General features: G+C 39.2%; 1 protein-coding gene across 3 annotated transcripts in view; it reads left to right on the forward strand.

Moving 5' to 3' along the window:
- magl (MAX dimerization protein MGA-like) overlaps nucleotides 1-16,990 on the forward strand; it is a 28,147-nt gene extending 11,157 nt beyond the window's left edge. Inside the window, exons 13-26 of one of the 3 annotated variants that reach the window (XM_053614238.1) lie at nucleotides 443-811; nucleotides 3,493-3,668; nucleotides 3,783-4,083; nucleotides 4,600-4,863; nucleotides 5,269-7,451; nucleotides 7,575-7,675; nucleotides 7,908-7,941; nucleotides 8,154-8,342; nucleotides 8,790-8,901; nucleotides 10,814-11,032; nucleotides 11,247-11,300; nucleotides 13,278-13,367; nucleotides 13,990-14,091; nucleotides 15,406-16,990. In XM_053614238.1, coding sequence (XP_053470213.1) covers nucleotides 443-811; nucleotides 3,493-3,668; nucleotides 3,783-4,083; nucleotides 4,600-4,863; nucleotides 5,269-7,451; nucleotides 7,575-7,675; nucleotides 7,908-7,941; nucleotides 8,154-8,342; nucleotides 8,790-8,901; nucleotides 10,814-11,032; nucleotides 11,247-11,300; nucleotides 13,278-13,367; nucleotides 13,990-14,091; nucleotides 15,406-15,866 — 4,655 coding nt within the window. In that variant the 3' untranslated portion in view covers nucleotides 15,867-16,990. The remainder of the gene's footprint in view (nucleotides 1-442; nucleotides 812-3,492; nucleotides 3,669-3,782; nucleotides 4,084-4,599; nucleotides 4,864-5,268; nucleotides 7,452-7,574; nucleotides 7,676-7,907; nucleotides 7,942-8,153; nucleotides 8,343-8,789; nucleotides 8,902-10,813; nucleotides 11,033-11,246; nucleotides 11,301-13,277; nucleotides 13,368-13,989; nucleotides 14,092-15,405) is intronic. The other 2 variants (XM_053614239.1, XM_053614240.1) reach the window with 2 other exon arrangements.
- The last annotated feature ends 363 nt before the right edge of the window (nucleotides 16,991-17,353 follow it).

The raw sequence follows: 17,353 nt of genomic DNA on the forward strand, positions 1-17,353 counted from the left end.
AAATACACCTTGTGTAGCTTTTTACAGTACTAGGTGTAGATCATGATTATCTTAGTGGTGCTGCAGTTACTCTGAATCTGCTTCTCATGTCTTTCACTGTTACAAAAATAAATAAATCAATAGGTAGAACTACTTACCATTACTGCACGTAAACTACTACACTAGAATAGTGTGTGTATATATAATGGTAAAAATTCTAAGAAGTGGAAGTTTTTCTTATACTCGGGCACAAAGAGGCTGCAGTGAACAGGAAAGAAGTCACTTTAGTCTCTATGATTTGGGATAAAAAAAAAAAAAAAAGGTTCTTTTGGCTTCTGTAAATTCACCACCGAAGCTATAGATAACAGAAAAATGAGTTGACAGGCTTTAAAGTGATCCTCAGGGGGCATTTCCCATATTTGTGGCATTTTACTTAATTTCCTTACATTTTGTCCTTACTTAGAAACAAATCCCACAGAGACTCTGATAAAGCCAAGTGAGCCTCAGCCCACTAAAATGCTGGAAATCCTGTCTGAGTGCAACTGGGAGCCTCATCGGAATTTGGTGCTGAGCGCACTGTTCCGGCGCATGAACCGCAACCTCCTCTCTGAACCTTTCTGCTTTGGCATGTACAAAATACAGCTACTTTCTACTACCACCAAACGAGTAAACCGGTCCTCTACAGTTACTTACAAAGTGTGCATCTCCCGGGCGGATGAAAAAGAGATGACCGAAGACTTGCTGCCGCCAGTGAAGAAGTCCTCGAGAAACCAAAGTTTAAAAGGTTTTGTGACCAAACTTCCGAAAACCGATGAAACACAACCTCAGAAAGGTAACGACGCTTCTGACAATATAGAAAACATTTTGGTCAACATAGAGCATCTGTTTTATTTAATTACAGTATCTCACAAAAGTGAGTACACCCCTCACATTTTTGTAAATATTTGATTATATCTTTTCATGTGACAACACTGAAGAAATGACACTGCTACAATGTAAAGTAGTGAGTGTACAGCTTATGTAACAGTGTAAATTTGCTGTCCCCTCAAAATAACTCAACACACAGCCATTAATGTCTACAACCGCTGGCAACAAAAGTGAGTACACCCCTAAGTGAAAATGTCCAAATTGGGCCCCAATTAGCCATTTTCCCTCCCCGGTGTCACGTGACTTGTTAGTGTTACAAGGTCTCAGGTGTGAATGGGGAGCAGGTGTGTTAAATTTGGTGTCATCGCTCTCACACTCCCTCAAAGAACTCTCTGAGGATCTGTAAAAAAGAATTGTTGCTCTACATAAAGATGGCCTAGGCTATAAGAAGATTTCCAAGACCTGACACTGAGCTGCAGCATGGTAGCCAAGACCATATGGTGGTTTAACAGGACAGGTTCCACTCAGAACAGGCCTCGCCATGGTCGACCAAAGAAGTTGTGTGCACGTGCTCAGCGTCATATCCAGAGATTGTCTTTGGGAAATAGACATATGAGTGCTGCTAGCATTGCTGCAGAGGTTGAGGGGGTGGGGGGTCATTCTGTCAGTGCTCAGACCATATGCCGCACACTGCATCAAATTGGTCTGCATGGCTGTCGTCCCAGACGTCTAGGGGTATGATTCTCGCTTGGAGTGCGAGAGGTCCCGGGTTCAAATCCCAGATGAGCCCCCAATTCTGTTACGCCCCGGTCTAGGTCGGGCCACAACATACAATAAAATAAAAAAAAAAGATAAGGGTTGGCGAGACCAAGATTGCGTTTTGCTTTGCTTTATTCTCCAAACGGAGCACCTTTTATATATACACAATGGTTTACTCTTCAGAAGCCGGCCAGGCCAAAATAATAAACAAAATTCCCCTCTAACTTTACCAAAGAAAACTAACTAACCTACAAGAAAAGAAAACAAAAATACACCATCTTCCCTCACTCCCTAGCTAACCCAAAAACAGGAGAAAAGAAGAATCCACACAAATGGCACCAACTTCCTACTAACCACTCTTAACCGTACACTATTTACAGTGGTGACTATTAGTGGGTTAATTAACAAAAATTGTGTGTGTGTATATGTGTGTGTATATGTGTGTGTGTGTGTGTGTGTGTGTGTGTGTATATATATATATATATATATATATATATATATATATATATATATATATATATATATATATATATGTATATATATATATATATATGTATGTGTATGTGTGTGTGTGTGTGTGTGTATTTGTATTGAATTGTAAAGGGGCAGAGCATAAACAAAGTCAAATCAGGCATAGGGTCATACACAGGCAAAAAGCACTTCTCTCTACACACAAAGCAATGGCAATAATCTGCCCTGGGATGGAGACTGACGAGGCTTAAGTACACTTCCAGAAACGTGCAGGCAACCAATCCTGTCGCACAAGGCCGGAGCAGGCGTGGGCAAGACGTGATCATCCTTTAGCAAGCCGGAACGTGCCGTGTGCAGTGGGTGGGGCCTAGAGAAGGGGGAGGAGACAAAAGAAAACCCAGCCCACCACCGACATAGACACGCAAATGGCACATAGAACAAACAGAAATACGTTGGATAACGTAACAGACTCTTCTAAAGATGATGCACAAGAAAGCCCGCAAACAGTTTGCTGAAGACAAGCAGACTAAGGACATGGATTACTGGAACCATGTCCTGTGGTCTGATGAGACCAAGATAAACTTATTTGGTTCAGATGGTGTCAAGCGTGTGTGGCAGCAACCAGGTGAGGAGTACAAAGACAAGTGTGTCTTGCCTACAGTCAAGCATGGTGGTGGGAGTGTCATGGTCTGGGGCTGCATGAGTGCTGCCGGCACTGGGGAGTTACAGTTCATTTTGGGAACTATGAATGCCAACATGTACTTTGACATACTGAAGTTGAGCCGTATGCAGTATTCCAGCATAATAACGACCCAAAACACAACTCCAAGATGACCCCTGCCTTGCTAAAGAAGCTGAGGGTGACGGTGATGGACTGGCCAAGCATGTCTCCAGACTTAAACCCTATTGAGCATCTGTGCGGCATCCTCAAACGGAAAGTGGAGAAGCACAAGGTCTCTAACATCCACCATCTCCGTGATGTCATCATGGAGGAGTGGAAGAGGACTCCACTGGCAACCTGTGAAGCTCTGGTGAACTCCATGCCCAAGAGGGTTAAGGCAGTGCTGGAAAATAATGGTGGCCACACAAAATATTGGCACTTTGGGCCCAATTTGGACATTTTCACTTGGGGGTGTACTCACTTTTGTTGCCAGCGGTTTAGACATTAATGGCTGTGTGTTGAGTTATATTGAGGGGTTAGCAAATTTACACTGTTACACAAGCTGTACACTCACTACTTTTACATTGTAGCAAAGTGTCATTTCTTCAGTGTTGTCACATGAAAAGGTATAATCAAATATTTACAAAAATGTGAAGGGTGTACTCACTTTTGTGAGATACTGCACATAAGAATACCATTTTGAACTTGTGTGACTTCCTGTAAATGATGTCGACGCTGTTTTACGTCTTGCGCAGCAACCGCTGACACTGACTCTGTGCAAAAGAGTAGTGGCTTGGTGGAAAAGAAACAAAAAAAGCGACCCAGTAAGAGACTGTTAAGGGCTTGGCCCTTCTTCACGCATGCTGCTCCTGTTGGTTGTCTCAAGGCAGATAAAAAGAAACCAGGAAGCCATACTCAAGGTCAAATTAAGGTAAATTGTCTTAACAACATTGAGACACTTGACGGAAAATTGACGGTGCCTTTCCCTTTTCTTTTTTGCTGATTAAATTATGTCTAAATGATGTCTTCTATGTCTGAATTGCAGGTAAATGGCAAAACATACACTCAAGCAAAACTCCTGCTGGGCCAACTGGGAGCATTACATCCAGTGAATCGCGTTGCAGCTTTCATCACTGGCAGGCTACTGTCTGCACTTCGAGATCAACCTAAAATTGAATATATTATTACCAGAGCTTGTCCTCCCAAAGTGGCAAATGTTTCAAATCAAACTCCTTCAAGTCTTGCTGCAGCCAGACCTCCTTTAGCCGGTGCGCCCGAACCGAGCACCGCTTCCAAAGACAGAAGATCAAACATAAGTCCCTCGAATGCCCTTTCAAAACATGTGGGTAAGTAATGTTGTATGGCACAACACCTGTAATGATGTTTCTCTACTTTATAATATACATTCTGCTGGACTGTAGAAAATTTACTCAACAACCTTTTCAGACTTGAGCTTTTTTTTGTCCGAGACAGAAATATGAGCTGCCTTTCATACATATGAAATCATTTGAACCACTGCATGAAAACCTTTATTAGAAGGACATAAACTGACTCCCAGTACTATGTTTGCTTTACTTGACTTTTCTAGAATGTCTGCTAACCTTTTGGTCTTATTAATGCTTATTTAGTATGGTTTGATGTATGGACTAATCAAGTTAGATAGTTGCCCACTGGATGGGCCATGTTCTCAGCATAAGTAATCTGTAAATCTCCCCCTACTGCAAAATATACAGTGGCCTTACTGCTTGCAATTAAGACAGTATTGTCCAGTATTAAGTATTCACGTTGCTCATAAATCATAGGTCTTTTGCCTATAGAACACACAGAATCTTTTAAGGATGCTGTTTCTGTTATCCCTCTAGGCCCAGACCTTTGCAAATCCCCCACTGTGCCTGATGGCACCCGATTTCTTCTTGTGTCATTAACACCTTCCAACTCTGCAGCTGTTCCTTCAGCAGAAACTGTTACTAGTTCCACCCTCCCACCTGGCCAACAAGTGGTTCTGCAGGCTGCACCAGGAATGCAAGGGTCGAACTTTTTGTGTCAGTACAATGGCCAAATGATCCAACTCCAGCCCATCAGCCCTGGGCCTCTTGTTCAGCCACCACCCGGTTCTGCCATTGAAGGTTGGTGTGCTTTCATGCTTTCAGTTGTATAGTATTTTTTTAAACTTTGAAACATTAGAAATTAGGCAGTGGATATAAAGATTTACATGGGAAGGGCAAACGGTATTAACCGTTACTCGTTACATAACCCGTATAGAACCCTACTGCATTTTTAACTAACCATTTTGTAGTTAGGAGGTCTGTTAAAATGTCACTAAGTATAATTTATATATTTGATATGTTACTAAAGAGTGTAGCTGATTAAGATTCGGTGCGAGTTTAATGGAAGCTATGGCTTCACTCCGCTTGGCAGAAGTGTTATTCCTATGGTGTAACAAAGGTATAAATTGCCATTGTGGTTGTGTTCTTTTTACTGTTTCTCAAAATATGCTTGTGTGTATCTCTTTTCCTGCAATGGCTGTATAGGTGCCACTTCAAAGGTTATGCAAACAGCTTATAATACTTCTCTGCCAGCAGACACCAGATCTCTTCAGAAGCCTTTAAACTCTACTCCGCTTACAACATTGTTACCCAAGCCTTTCCCAGTCATCGCACCCAAAGTGTTTTCTCTGTCAGCAAAGAGTGGCATGAACATTGCCAATGGCATGCCAGCGTTTCATTTACAGTCAAGTTTCCCGGGTAAAACAGGGACATTCTCTTTCCGAATATGTCCCCCTAATAGTGAGGGGAAGCCTGTAGGATCTGAGCATGGTGATAAGCCTCTTGAACCCTCTGTTGACAGTCCTTCTACTTTGGTGCTTCCTGGAGGTTTCACCTTGATAAAACTCGTTCACCCTGCTGTGCCAGCTGTTCCTGCAAATGTCACTTCAGCTGCTTCTCATCCTGCCGAAATCCCACGGAATGATGAAAATCTGAAAAAATCTCTCTTACAGAGTTGCTCCCCGAGTCTTGAACAAAACAGTCAGGTCTCAGACAGCATTACAAAACCACTTCCTTCCGAAACATCAAATTGTAACTCTGTACAGGGAGCTACAGCTGGCTTAAGCCAGAGCAACCATGGCTTTCCCTCAGAAGGTGTTATTAAAGATGAGTCTGTGGAACACTTCTCTGAGTCAGTAAATACAGTGAGTCCAGGCAAGTATGATTGGGTACCTGAAGGTGCTGAGATTGTACACAAAAGTGATGTCATTGATTCAGAACCTAACGAAGCGGATGATTGGCCACCCAACGGAGCAGAGCGAATTTTGTGGATAGACTCTGCTGATGAAGAGGAGACTGAAGATTTGAATAAAGAGCTGAACAAGAATTCGGATGTTGCTGCTGGAAGCCAAGCTGCAGAGGAAGCCAGTGAGTCAACAACAGGAACTGTTAAAGCTGACTTTAGTAGCAGTAATGAATGTCTTTATGAAGATAAACTCCACTTTAATGTAAAACAGACTCCAAAAACCCCCCACGTACACGAAAATGGTTTGCCACCTGAAGAAGATGCATGTTCTGAAAGCTCTCATGCCCATGAACATCTGAAGTCTAGCATGCCAAATAATGACCCAGGAAAAATCTGTGATCCATTCGTGAATGAAGCTATCTCCAACACTGCAAATATTAGTCCAATTGAGCCACCTCGGATATCCTTTGGCTCCCCTAATATCAGAGAACAAGTTATGGTTCAAGAAAATTGCCCCCTGGTTCTCATTAAAAGTGAGCCATATGACAAACCAACAGAGACAGACTTGGTTGGTAATGAGCCTGACATCAAGAACCAAGGCCTTCTACCTGAAAATAGCACTGTACGCATCAGTAAAATAGAAAGTTACAACAGTCAAGCAGGGGAGAATACACTTCTTGATAAATTTCTTATCAGGGAACAAAGGCTTGGCTCTGCTAATAATTACGGTGTTTCTATTAAAACAGAATCATGCAGTGACTCACCCAGGACAGACTCTTCTTTCATGGATGATGTCGCTAAAGAGCATATTGGCTCAGAGAATATTTTACCACCTATCAATAAAGAAGAGCCCAATACGCATCAAACAGTGTCCGGCTTTTCCAGTGACCCAAGTAAGCAAGGTTTGGGTTCAGAAAATATTTCTCAAATCCTTAATTATAAGGAATTTTGTAATTATCCAGCGAAACCCAACACTACAGCTTCACTGCATGCTGAAGACAGTCGTGAGAATATTGACGTTGCTAGTAATGCTTCATGCGCTTTACTGAATAGTCAGACACCTGTGATGAACTCTCCACCTACAGCACATCTGCTAAACACGGCCTCCTTGTGTCAGAAAACCGGCCTGAAAAACGTTTCGCCTTTTTCTCATAATGTCCATAAATCATCCCCGGAGCTTTCGGATGATTTTGGCAACCTGTCAGACAATTGTACTAAGACATTCAAAAGAAATAAACAGGATTTAAGAGAGGGAAAAGATGAAGCGGAGCATAGGAGCAATCGGCTGAAGACGGCAGTAGGAGAGCTGTGTGACGAAGAAATTACCGTGGATGTGGTGAACTTGAGTGCAGAGGAAGATCAAAGTGACGAGTTTGACCGAGATGAGGACAGTTCAAGTGATTATGGTGAGGAGGACTCAAATAGTGATGAAGAGGAGTCCAGTAATAATTCCACTAGTGACACTGAAACAACAGATGATTGTGTAAGTGGCCCAGTTTTAATAATACTGTATATATTTTTTTACAAATAGTTTTAATATATAAATTGTAAGAACTGCAAGAAAATCTAGTATATTTTTATTGCTGAAATTGTTTTCGAATCCTAGGCGGACATATCTAATGAAGACGACGTTGACGTTGAGTCGTTTGAGGACAATGATGGAAAATGGATTATAGACATGATAAAAGATGAAACCAGGCATAAATTGTAAGACCTCAGTATCTACTCGATTTGTGTTGTTTCTTCTGGCAGCTGGCAAATATTAAAAAAAAAAATTCCTAAATGAATTATGAATAATATGGCAAATCAATAGCAGAAATCTTTAGCCCAATCATGGTCTGTAGTGGAGTGAAACATTTTATTACAGCTCCTATTTTTCCAATTTTATGCAAATGCTCTGTGGTGCTTTATAACTGATCAATGTGCATTATTCACACAGGAATGCAAAGAGAGCAGCTAAATTGAGAAAAAAGGTAAGATTACCTATACAAAAGAACCTCAAGCCAAGTTAATGTATTTCTAAGTTTTAGCTGTCAGTTGTTTCTAATAATTAGACTTTTAATACCACTGCTGGATAATTCACATATTACAATGGGATTAATATTAATAAATTGCAATTTATATCCTTTTTTTTTCTTTTTCCCTCCCCTTTTCTTTTTGTTTTCTTTTTTTTTTTTTTACACAGGTTAAGCACCTTGCGAGCATTATTGGCACAGCAGGATCCGTGCCAATGCAGGAGCTAGAAAAACGATTAAATCACACTGAAAAAGAGCGTGTTCGCCGAGATGAAATGCGTCAGTACTTTGTTGCGCTGAAAAAAGCACTGAATGTTGATGAACGAGTCAGACTGTGCAGGCACGACATTCTCAATCAGGTTAGTAACATGCACTGATGTTTGGCTGTGATATTGGCAGTGATATAAAGGGGGTTAAATCAGTAATTTACTGAGTTGTTAACATATTGCTATACAACTGACTGCTTTTGAGAGTCTTTGTACTTACATTTTGATTAGGGGATTTATGTTCTAAGCCTCAAAGTGGTGCCCAGGAAGCATAGCCAGGGGTCGGTGATTTTAAAAAATAAATAATAATAATAATTTAAAAAATGTAGTTTTAGAAAATTTAGAGTTGGAAATCACAACCATTATCAAAGACATTCTATTTATTATTGAGTTCTTGTATGTATTACTCTATTTGACTTGACTCTTAAATTGAAAGGGTTTAATCCAAAAAGTTTGAGGAGCCCTGTTTTTAAGGTGATCTCATGAGTAGCCTCCTGTTGAGTAATTAATCTAATAAGGTGTACCCTGGCTTGGTTGCAGGCTCGACTTATGATTCGGGCTCTCGAGGACCGGAGCCATTGCTTAGAGGAGAAGAAAAAAGCCTTATTTCAGAGACGGTCAGCTTTTCTCAACAAGATTGTAGAATTATCTGGTAAGATATGTAGCAACATCACTTCATGAGATATCAGCAGTCTTTTCTTGACGTCAGTTGTGTTTGTGCTGTGTCATGCAGCACTATGAAGTCTGGGACCACACAATTGTCTGTTATACAAAAGCTACTATTACATACCTTCCTTTAGACACACCAATTACCAATGACACTTTTCTAGGGTTCTAGAGTTGTATGGTATACCGGTACAACGGTAGTATCACGATACTAAAGCTTCAAAATACCGCCCAGCCACCGTGTTTTTTTTTTTTTTTTTAAACGGTAGTCTCATCAATACGGTAGTACTGTAAGTAATGTTGTATGTGCGGCAGTTACAATTACATTTACATTTATTCACTTAGCAGACGCTTTTATCCAAAGCAACCAAAGTTAAAACTATTTGCACTAAAACGTCGCATCTCACTGCTTTTGCAGAATACACAAAGGTTAGTGACACTTCATTTAATCTAAATTATTTACTTTAGTCTTTAAAGATTTCCTGTTTGTTACCAAGCTAGCTAACGTTATGCTAACGCTGTGTGTAAATAATAAAATCAGGGTTCGTACAAGGTGCTTGAAGTAGTTGAATTTGGCTTTTTGAAGTTTGAGTACTGGAAAACCTTGAACCTAGTGGTGCTTGAATTATAAAAAGTCAATAAATACGAAATCGCTAAATAACTTTAAAGTTGTTATTTTTTCCATAGAGCACGAATATAATCCTTTCACTTAAAATGTGACTCCCCACTGCAGCCCCCTCCTCCTCCAGCTATTCACTCACTCATTTTAACAGACACTGCTCCAGTCCACTTCTCACACCCCTTTAACCCTTTTCTCCCTCAAAAAAAAGCACCTAGTGACAAATCTAGTGACTTTTTGGGCAAACCTTCGCTACTTTCCATAGAAGAGAGCGGCCAGTACTGCCTCACGAGTGTGAGGTCCTGCTTTCCCGCGGCAGGTACACCCTTCTCACTGTCTCTCCCTCCACCCTCTCTCTCTCTCTCTCTCTCTCTCTCTCTCTCTGTCTCTCTCTCTCTGCGGCTACTCTGTTCAGTGAGTGGCGCAGCAGATTCATTTGTTTCTAATTTTCTCTCTGACTGATCATTTTACCTGTAAATATAGCCGAAATCACAGCACAGCCGTTGTAGCAGTGCAGAGCAGCAGCTTTGAAATGACTTGGAAGTGATGACTGGTTACCATGTTTTAGTCCCTATATCATCCTCCAGAAACTGAAAAGATGTAAATGAGAACAGCTTTATTGGGAATTCGGCTGTATTAAAATACAGTATGTGAGAACAGAAAGTAGGAAAGATGCAAACAGGTCTAAAGGCCTGACACTAGGCAGAATACAAGAGACCCATACAAAGTGATGACATTTCATTATGTTAATTAGTGCATCATCTTGCAACATGTAGTAACTTTCCATTGCAAGATGTTGGCAACAGTGTTCCTGTCACTCACCTTGACGTTATGGTGAAGACGAAGCAATGCCTGGGAAATGGAAATTTAGTCCAGCATGACTGGAGAAGTCACCATTTATAAATTGGTTGTGTTTTTGTTTTTATTGAATTAGTTGCTTGCCAGTTGTATGATTGTTCGTGAGTTTTTCCAAAAGCCATTCATTCTCATTAATTAAGTATTGAGATGAAAATCTGGTTTGTCTGTTTTTCATTTATATCTATTTTTTCTGTAAATTTGGTTCATTTTGTAGATTTGAATTATGAATTAACACAGTATTGCATGGTATCATGATACTTCAGTTGGTATAGTATCGTAAGATATGTTTATGGTATCGTGACAACCCTACAGATTTCATACTAAAATAATATTATAAAACATAAACTTTTTAGCCGAGAAGTGTTAACTTGGTTCCCAGCGTGTAGAAGGTTAACAGATCTCTTCTTTCTCATTTAAACAGAAAAGACAGAGCTTGGAGACAAGGCAAGTTCTGGGGAAAACCATGAACAGCAAAAGCAGTTTGGGTCCCAAAACATTCTGCAAACCTCAGTTCCAGGTCCTGTAGTAAACCTTCGACGGCTAGACAGTGAAGGCAACAGACTCCCACCTCGTCTTGGACGCTGGAAAGCCCCTAATTATATACGTAAAAGGTCCAAAAAGGCCTTACGACAGCCTTCAGGTTAGTATTATACATTTCATTGCATTCACCGTTTCTGGGGTTAGCATCCAGAATTGACCACAGTGTGTATAGAGCCAGAGAAATATTTTGATAGGATGTCTTCCCTACAACAGTTTTTTGTTGTTTTTTTTTTTCTTATTTTTTTTTTTGGACAACACATGGTTTGCTCCATTCACTGACTGAGACATTCTTCCATCTCCATATAAATCTCCAGGAGCTACGTGTGATTCAGTGATGACTATTTTAGGGCAACGAGTGGCTTATTATGGTACTGAAGGCATTCGATTTTTACACCGTGTTTTTCATTAGTTTCTGTTGCAGTCTGTTGTGTCAGATTTAGTTATTTATTTATTTTTTTAAGCGAATATTTTGGGGAGCAAAATCATGTTTTTTTTTTTGTTTGTTTTTGTTTTTAGCCTATAGAAGAGTAAATACTGGATGTAATATGGGTAAATTTTATTTCTCACACTAGAGATGTATTTGGAAACAGTATTACTCTGAAACCCACAGAAGAAAATTAAACGTTTCTGGGTATGCAACCAGACTGCTCCTTGCAAAGCCAGTCAGTGTTCACCTGAAGGTTGGTGGACGCACAGCACCACAGATGTGCGTGATGCACGGTTAGCTTTTTGGCATGCAGTAGGCCAGAGTTTAAAGGCATATAAATCTGGAATTTAAAAAATATAGGATATGTCGAGGCTTTGCAGAAAATTTATTCCAAAGATTTGCTTCACATTTGACAATGCTCCTGCCAGAATTTTGTTTGTGATCTCAAAATTGACATTTTCTATTGGAGTTGAGCCTCAAAAGCTGACCGTTTAACACGAACAGAAACAGAAATCATGTTTAAATTTCTATAGGAGGTGTCTGGAACATAATGCTAATACAATCTTCTTGAATGTTGTTGAAAATGTGTCAAAAATTAGGAAAAGTCAGTAAGTAGTAAGCTAATTAAAAAAATTTTAAGCTGTTAGAGGCTCTTTAATCTCAGGAACCCCAAACAGAAAATAAGGGCCTCTCAAAAATAAATAGGACAAAGATGTGTTGACCTTTTTATAAATCAGGCAATTGCTATGAAAATGGCTACATGCCTGAAAAAGCCCATATGCACTGTTAGGGCAATAATTAAGAAGTTTAAACGAAGTTTAAAATAACCAGAGCTGTAATTAACCAAGTGTTTTTTGCCCCCACACAAAGTGCAGAGGATGGTTAGAGAGGCAAAAATTTCACCAGGGGTCATTGTTGGAGATTTGGCAAAGATGGTAGCATTTTGGCTGGTAGTATTTACCAAGTCTCCAAATCTACAATTAGCAAACTATTTGGAAGGAAGAAGAAAGCCTTTGCTTTCATCTACCAACAAACATAAGCACTTTGACTGGAATCATGTTATGTGGTCAGATAAGTCAATAAAATAGAGCTTTTCTGCAAGGTGGGTTTAGCATATAGATTGTTATACAGAAAATTACCTGATCCCTGTTAAGTATGGTGGAGGATCTGTAATGTTTTTGTTCCTCCAAAGGCCCTGGGAACATGGTGTCATGAACAATCTCCATAATTTAACAGGAGATTGTAAATGAAATTAACATCTGGCTACCTCTGCCAAGAAGGTACACCTAGTTCATAGTTGGATCCATACAAAAAAGCTTTTGACATGGCCATTCCAGTCAACTTACCGAAACCGCACTGAAAACCTGTGAGCTAAGCTGAAAAGGAGAGCTCACAAACAAGAGAGGACCTAGGACCCTTGAGGATCTGGAGAGATTTTATATTGTGGAGTCTCAGATTAATTACTCTATTCTCCAGCCTCATCAGGAATAATAGGAGAAGACTCTTTGCTGTTATATTGGCTAAGGGAGATAACACAAGTACTAAATGCAGGCCAATAATTCTGATATGGTTTTGTTAAGAACTATTTCAGTTAAAGGTTAAATCTCTCTTATTTATTTGAGATCTTTACAAAATTTATCCCGTCTTTACTAAGGGTGCTAATAGTCCTGGAGCTGACTGTAGAGGTGTAAAATGTACAGAATGAAAGAAATGGCTGCTTTCAGTTTAAAATGAAAATGCATTAAAACTGCTTAATTCAATTACTCAGCCATTTTCGAAACCAAATCATTATTAGTTATGATTATCATTGCAGCCATTCTCTGAGCCCTTGCTATGATAAAATGATTTTAACAGTGATCATTTTATTATGCTTATGATGCAATTTGTGACCTTCACTATGCCCATGGGATTTTTACAGTGGCTGCGGATGAGAGTTTAGACTCGCATTTAAGTCCTGATTCACCAGGCAAGCACACTGTGAGCGGACTCTTGCCCCCGGTTAAAACAGGTAAATACAGAGTATCATTTGGTTAAGTTTTATTTGCTAAATAGCCTGTGTTACTTATTGTTGCGGTAAGTAAATTTAAGATCGTATTAAATAACTTATTCCTTTTTATTATTCGTTATATTTTTTTGTTAAAGCGCATTGCAAATAAAGCCAGATTTTTCACAGTGTTTCCTGAGATACTACACTTATGTCATATGGAATAAAAAGCCTGTAAATGTTCTGGTACCGTGTTAAAAGTATCATCACAGTCTATAACTGTCTGAATGTGGTTTGATCATAATATATGATGTTTGTGGTCATTTCAAAATCTGTCACACTGCCAGCTTTTTAATGCCACCAGTTTTATTCACACCATGATGTTCTGTAAAATGGAAAAGATCAAGCCGGTGAAAACAAAACATGACATACAATACACAAATAATATTGCTCTTCAGTTGTGACATGTAGGAAATGTACTACACCTGAAAAGGAAACCCTTCGTTATTATACCAAGCAAGTACTTAAGAAAGACGTCCTTTTTCTAAGTGTCGGTTATGGAAATTTGTCTTGCAGCAGTACTGCCAGTTTAGCAACCTTACTGGTTGTGCCTTCAAAAGTATATTTTCTCTATGAAATATTTTAGAGGACCTAGTTCGGACACTTATTGAACAGAACCTCACTGGTCTACCTCCAGTATGCAAAACCCTTCTGCAGAAAAGTTTCTCAACAGAGCCCAAGTCAACAGGTATGTGTCAGATACAGTAATGCGTTTGTGTTCTGCTGTTTTCAATACCCCATGCTCCCTGTCGTGTAGAAGAACCAGTGGTCTTTATCATCCATGCGTACTCGTAGTTTTGTGTGTAAACCGCCCATGTGTACGCATGGAATGTGATTTATCAAGTTATTCTTAGGCACAAGGTTGTGCATATATTTAGAACTGATCCTGACCAAGTGTATGCATAAACTCGTAGTGGTTAAAAAAAAAAAAAAAGTGTAATCTTGAATGTCTAAGTGGGATGGGAGCTCCTTATAATCATGTCAGCATAATTGGCAGAGTAATTGCTGACTGTGGTGCTCACAGCAAGGTACAGATAGGTGACACAGATGTAATGTAAAGTTAAATCATAAAAGGCTTATCTAAATATTGATTGGGTTGATGCCTTGCTTGAGGATTTGGCACATGTAGCTTTGTGCAATGTGTTTTTAGGGACTATTTGCTGAGAATGAGTGGCTTGTTAGTCAATAATTATTTATTTCTTCTTTTTTTTGCCCAGTGCAGTTTTAATCGCTCTCTGCCAGCAACTTGCCCCAGCAAAGGCCAACATCAATAGCATCCCCCTGTGTACTCAAGTCCTTTCTACATTTTTTTTTTTTAGCCACAGGCACGTTTCTACAAGAAACTGGTGACCGGTTTTCCATGTCCCACGAGCCGAACAATGATGGTTCTTACATGCTTTCATAACACTCATGCATTATGAAAGCAATCCATTATGATATAATGTATTACAGTACATTACATTTCTAAATATAGCAGTGGAAAAGACAACAATTATGAGGGGGTTTCATGACATTACAGGTTTTCCAAATATGGTGATTTGGGGGCATTTTAGTATGTAAATGTGTGTGACCATGCATGGGCAATGCTATTTAGGATGTGTGGCGTTTCATTGTCCACTATACAATTTTCTAGTGTGTACTGGTGGGTCACAGCTTTAGAAATTGTTCTCTGTACACTTTTCCAACATATTGCAGCCTGTGATGTCCACTTTTAATAGTCAAAAATGACATTAGCTTAAATTAGCAATCTATCCAAAATGTGTGAGAATATGGCGGTGTCCTAGGATATGAACATACCATGTACTATTAATAACCAGGGTAGTATACAGTATGTACTATTTGTCATTGCTGATTCAGAGTAGCACTTAATAAAGCAGTCTAGAGTTCTCTCAGGCCTAATTTTTCCTCTTTTCTAAAAGGCAGTTTTGAACATGTCTGCCTTTGACTGACAGTGAGATCTCACTGATCACTGTCTTTATAAATTATTTGGCTTCCTTTGCAGAAAAGCGTTCATTGCCGAAGATTGTGTTGCAGTCCTTTGGCAAGACTGATGCTGTAAAGCTCAAATATGACATAAGGACATCTCTACCAAATTCTACTGAAGTCTCTAACTCTACTGAACTGTTAAAGGATGGTAATTTGGATCTACAAGACCAAAACAAAGGAATGGAAAAATGCGATGCAGCAAGAGTCTCTAATGGGATGGAGAAAACTCTAGTGTCCGAGCACTCGAACAATGAGAGCCTGACTCCATCCTCAGCAGTCACTGAGAGTGGTTTCCAAAATGACACTGCAGCGGTGGTGAAAGGGAGGAAAAGAAGAGGAAAGTCTGATGTGGTCATAGAGGAGGCCTTATCCAACCCTGATGTCTTACAACCCATGCAGCTAAGGAAAAGATCTCCTGCAGTTAATGGAGGGGCCACAAGGGGAGGCTCAACAAATAAAAGAAGGAGGATTATTTAGATGTGTTGTAGTGACTAGTATTCCAGCTTCATACTTTTGTCTGCTATAAGAATGCAGCTTTGATTTTTTTTTTTTTATTCCCTTTTTGATTCCCGAGGCTACAGATGATTTGAAAGAAACTGTAGTTCTCTGAATTTCTTCATGTGTACCTGCACAGAAATCAAGGATACAGGGGAGGACAGCTATCCCTCGGATTTGATGGATGCATACGTTCTTAGAAGTGACTGCTGTTCCTTTTTTTTTTTTTTTTTTTTGCCTCTTCAGGGTACTGCAGATACAGTATACACTTGAGCCCAACCTGAGGATTGTCAAGAATACAATAACATTTGAATGAAACATTAAATTAATGTATGGATATTACCTGTTATCATTTCCTGGGAGACCCACATTGGGGAAAGTTACGAGTATGCTTTTTATTTTGGTATATTAATTTTACGTAGCTGTTCATGACTTATATTTTGCTAATAAGGGTTTCACATTTAAGCAAGGAATGGATTCACTAATTGTATGCCTCCTACATACCTTTTTCAATCATGTTTTTTTTTTTTTACTGATTATTCTGTTGGGTCTAATTAATTACTGCTAAATATCTTTGGCAGTATAAATGCCTCATGGTCAGTGGATTGTGAGGAATAACTGCTGTCTTCAGTAACGCATATAATTGTGGAATATAATTATGTAAAATGTCTCATTAAATATATGCCATTTTTTATGAAAGCATATATGTGCAAATGTCTGATTTTTTTTTTTCGCGTTTGTTTGTAAAACCTATTGCTCAACTGAATGCATTCATTTAACTCAAGAATTTCTAGTTTAACATAATTATATAGTCCCCTTTGAAAGTATTGGAATGGCAAAGCCAATTCTATTGTTTTTGCTATACACTGAAGACATTTGTATTTGAGATCAAAACATGAATGAGACCATAGATGAAAATTTCAGCTTTCATTTCCTGAGATATACATCTAGATGTGTTCAACAACTTGGAACATGGCACCTTTTGTTTGAATCCACCCATTTTTCAAGTGATCAAAAAATATTGGAACATGTGACTGACAGGTGTTGACCAATTGTGCCTTGTTAGATTGATTCTTTAAACCAGGGGCCTTCAGTCTTATCCAGAAATTCCATTCCAACCACGTCATCGTTAATGGAATGGGCGTGGCTACATGTCCGAGCACCTCCCACTCCAAAATCAGTTGGCCAATAGAGATTTAAGGTAAACGCCCTCTAAAACCCAACCCCCTAAAAATTTACCAAAAGTCAGAAGCAAAAAAAAAAGTTACCAGAAGCACAAAAGTGTTTCCAGAAGAAAATGTAAACAGACCAACCAAAAAATACAAAAATCTGCAAATAGAACAAAAAAAGCAAAATGAGTGTAAATCAGAAGTAATCATTAAAAAAAAATAATTCTGATTTGATTCTCATTACTTGCGTTTGCAAATTTTATATATACATAAAAATTGTGGCTTTTAATGTTTTATTTA

The sequence above is a fragment of the Ictalurus furcatus genome, chromosome 25 (assembly GCF_023375685.1).
Source record: "Ictalurus furcatus strain D&B chromosome 25, Billie_1.0, whole genome shotgun sequence".
NCBI classification, from domain to species: domain Eukaryota; kingdom Metazoa; phylum Chordata; class Actinopteri; order Siluriformes; family Ictaluridae; genus Ictalurus; species Ictalurus furcatus.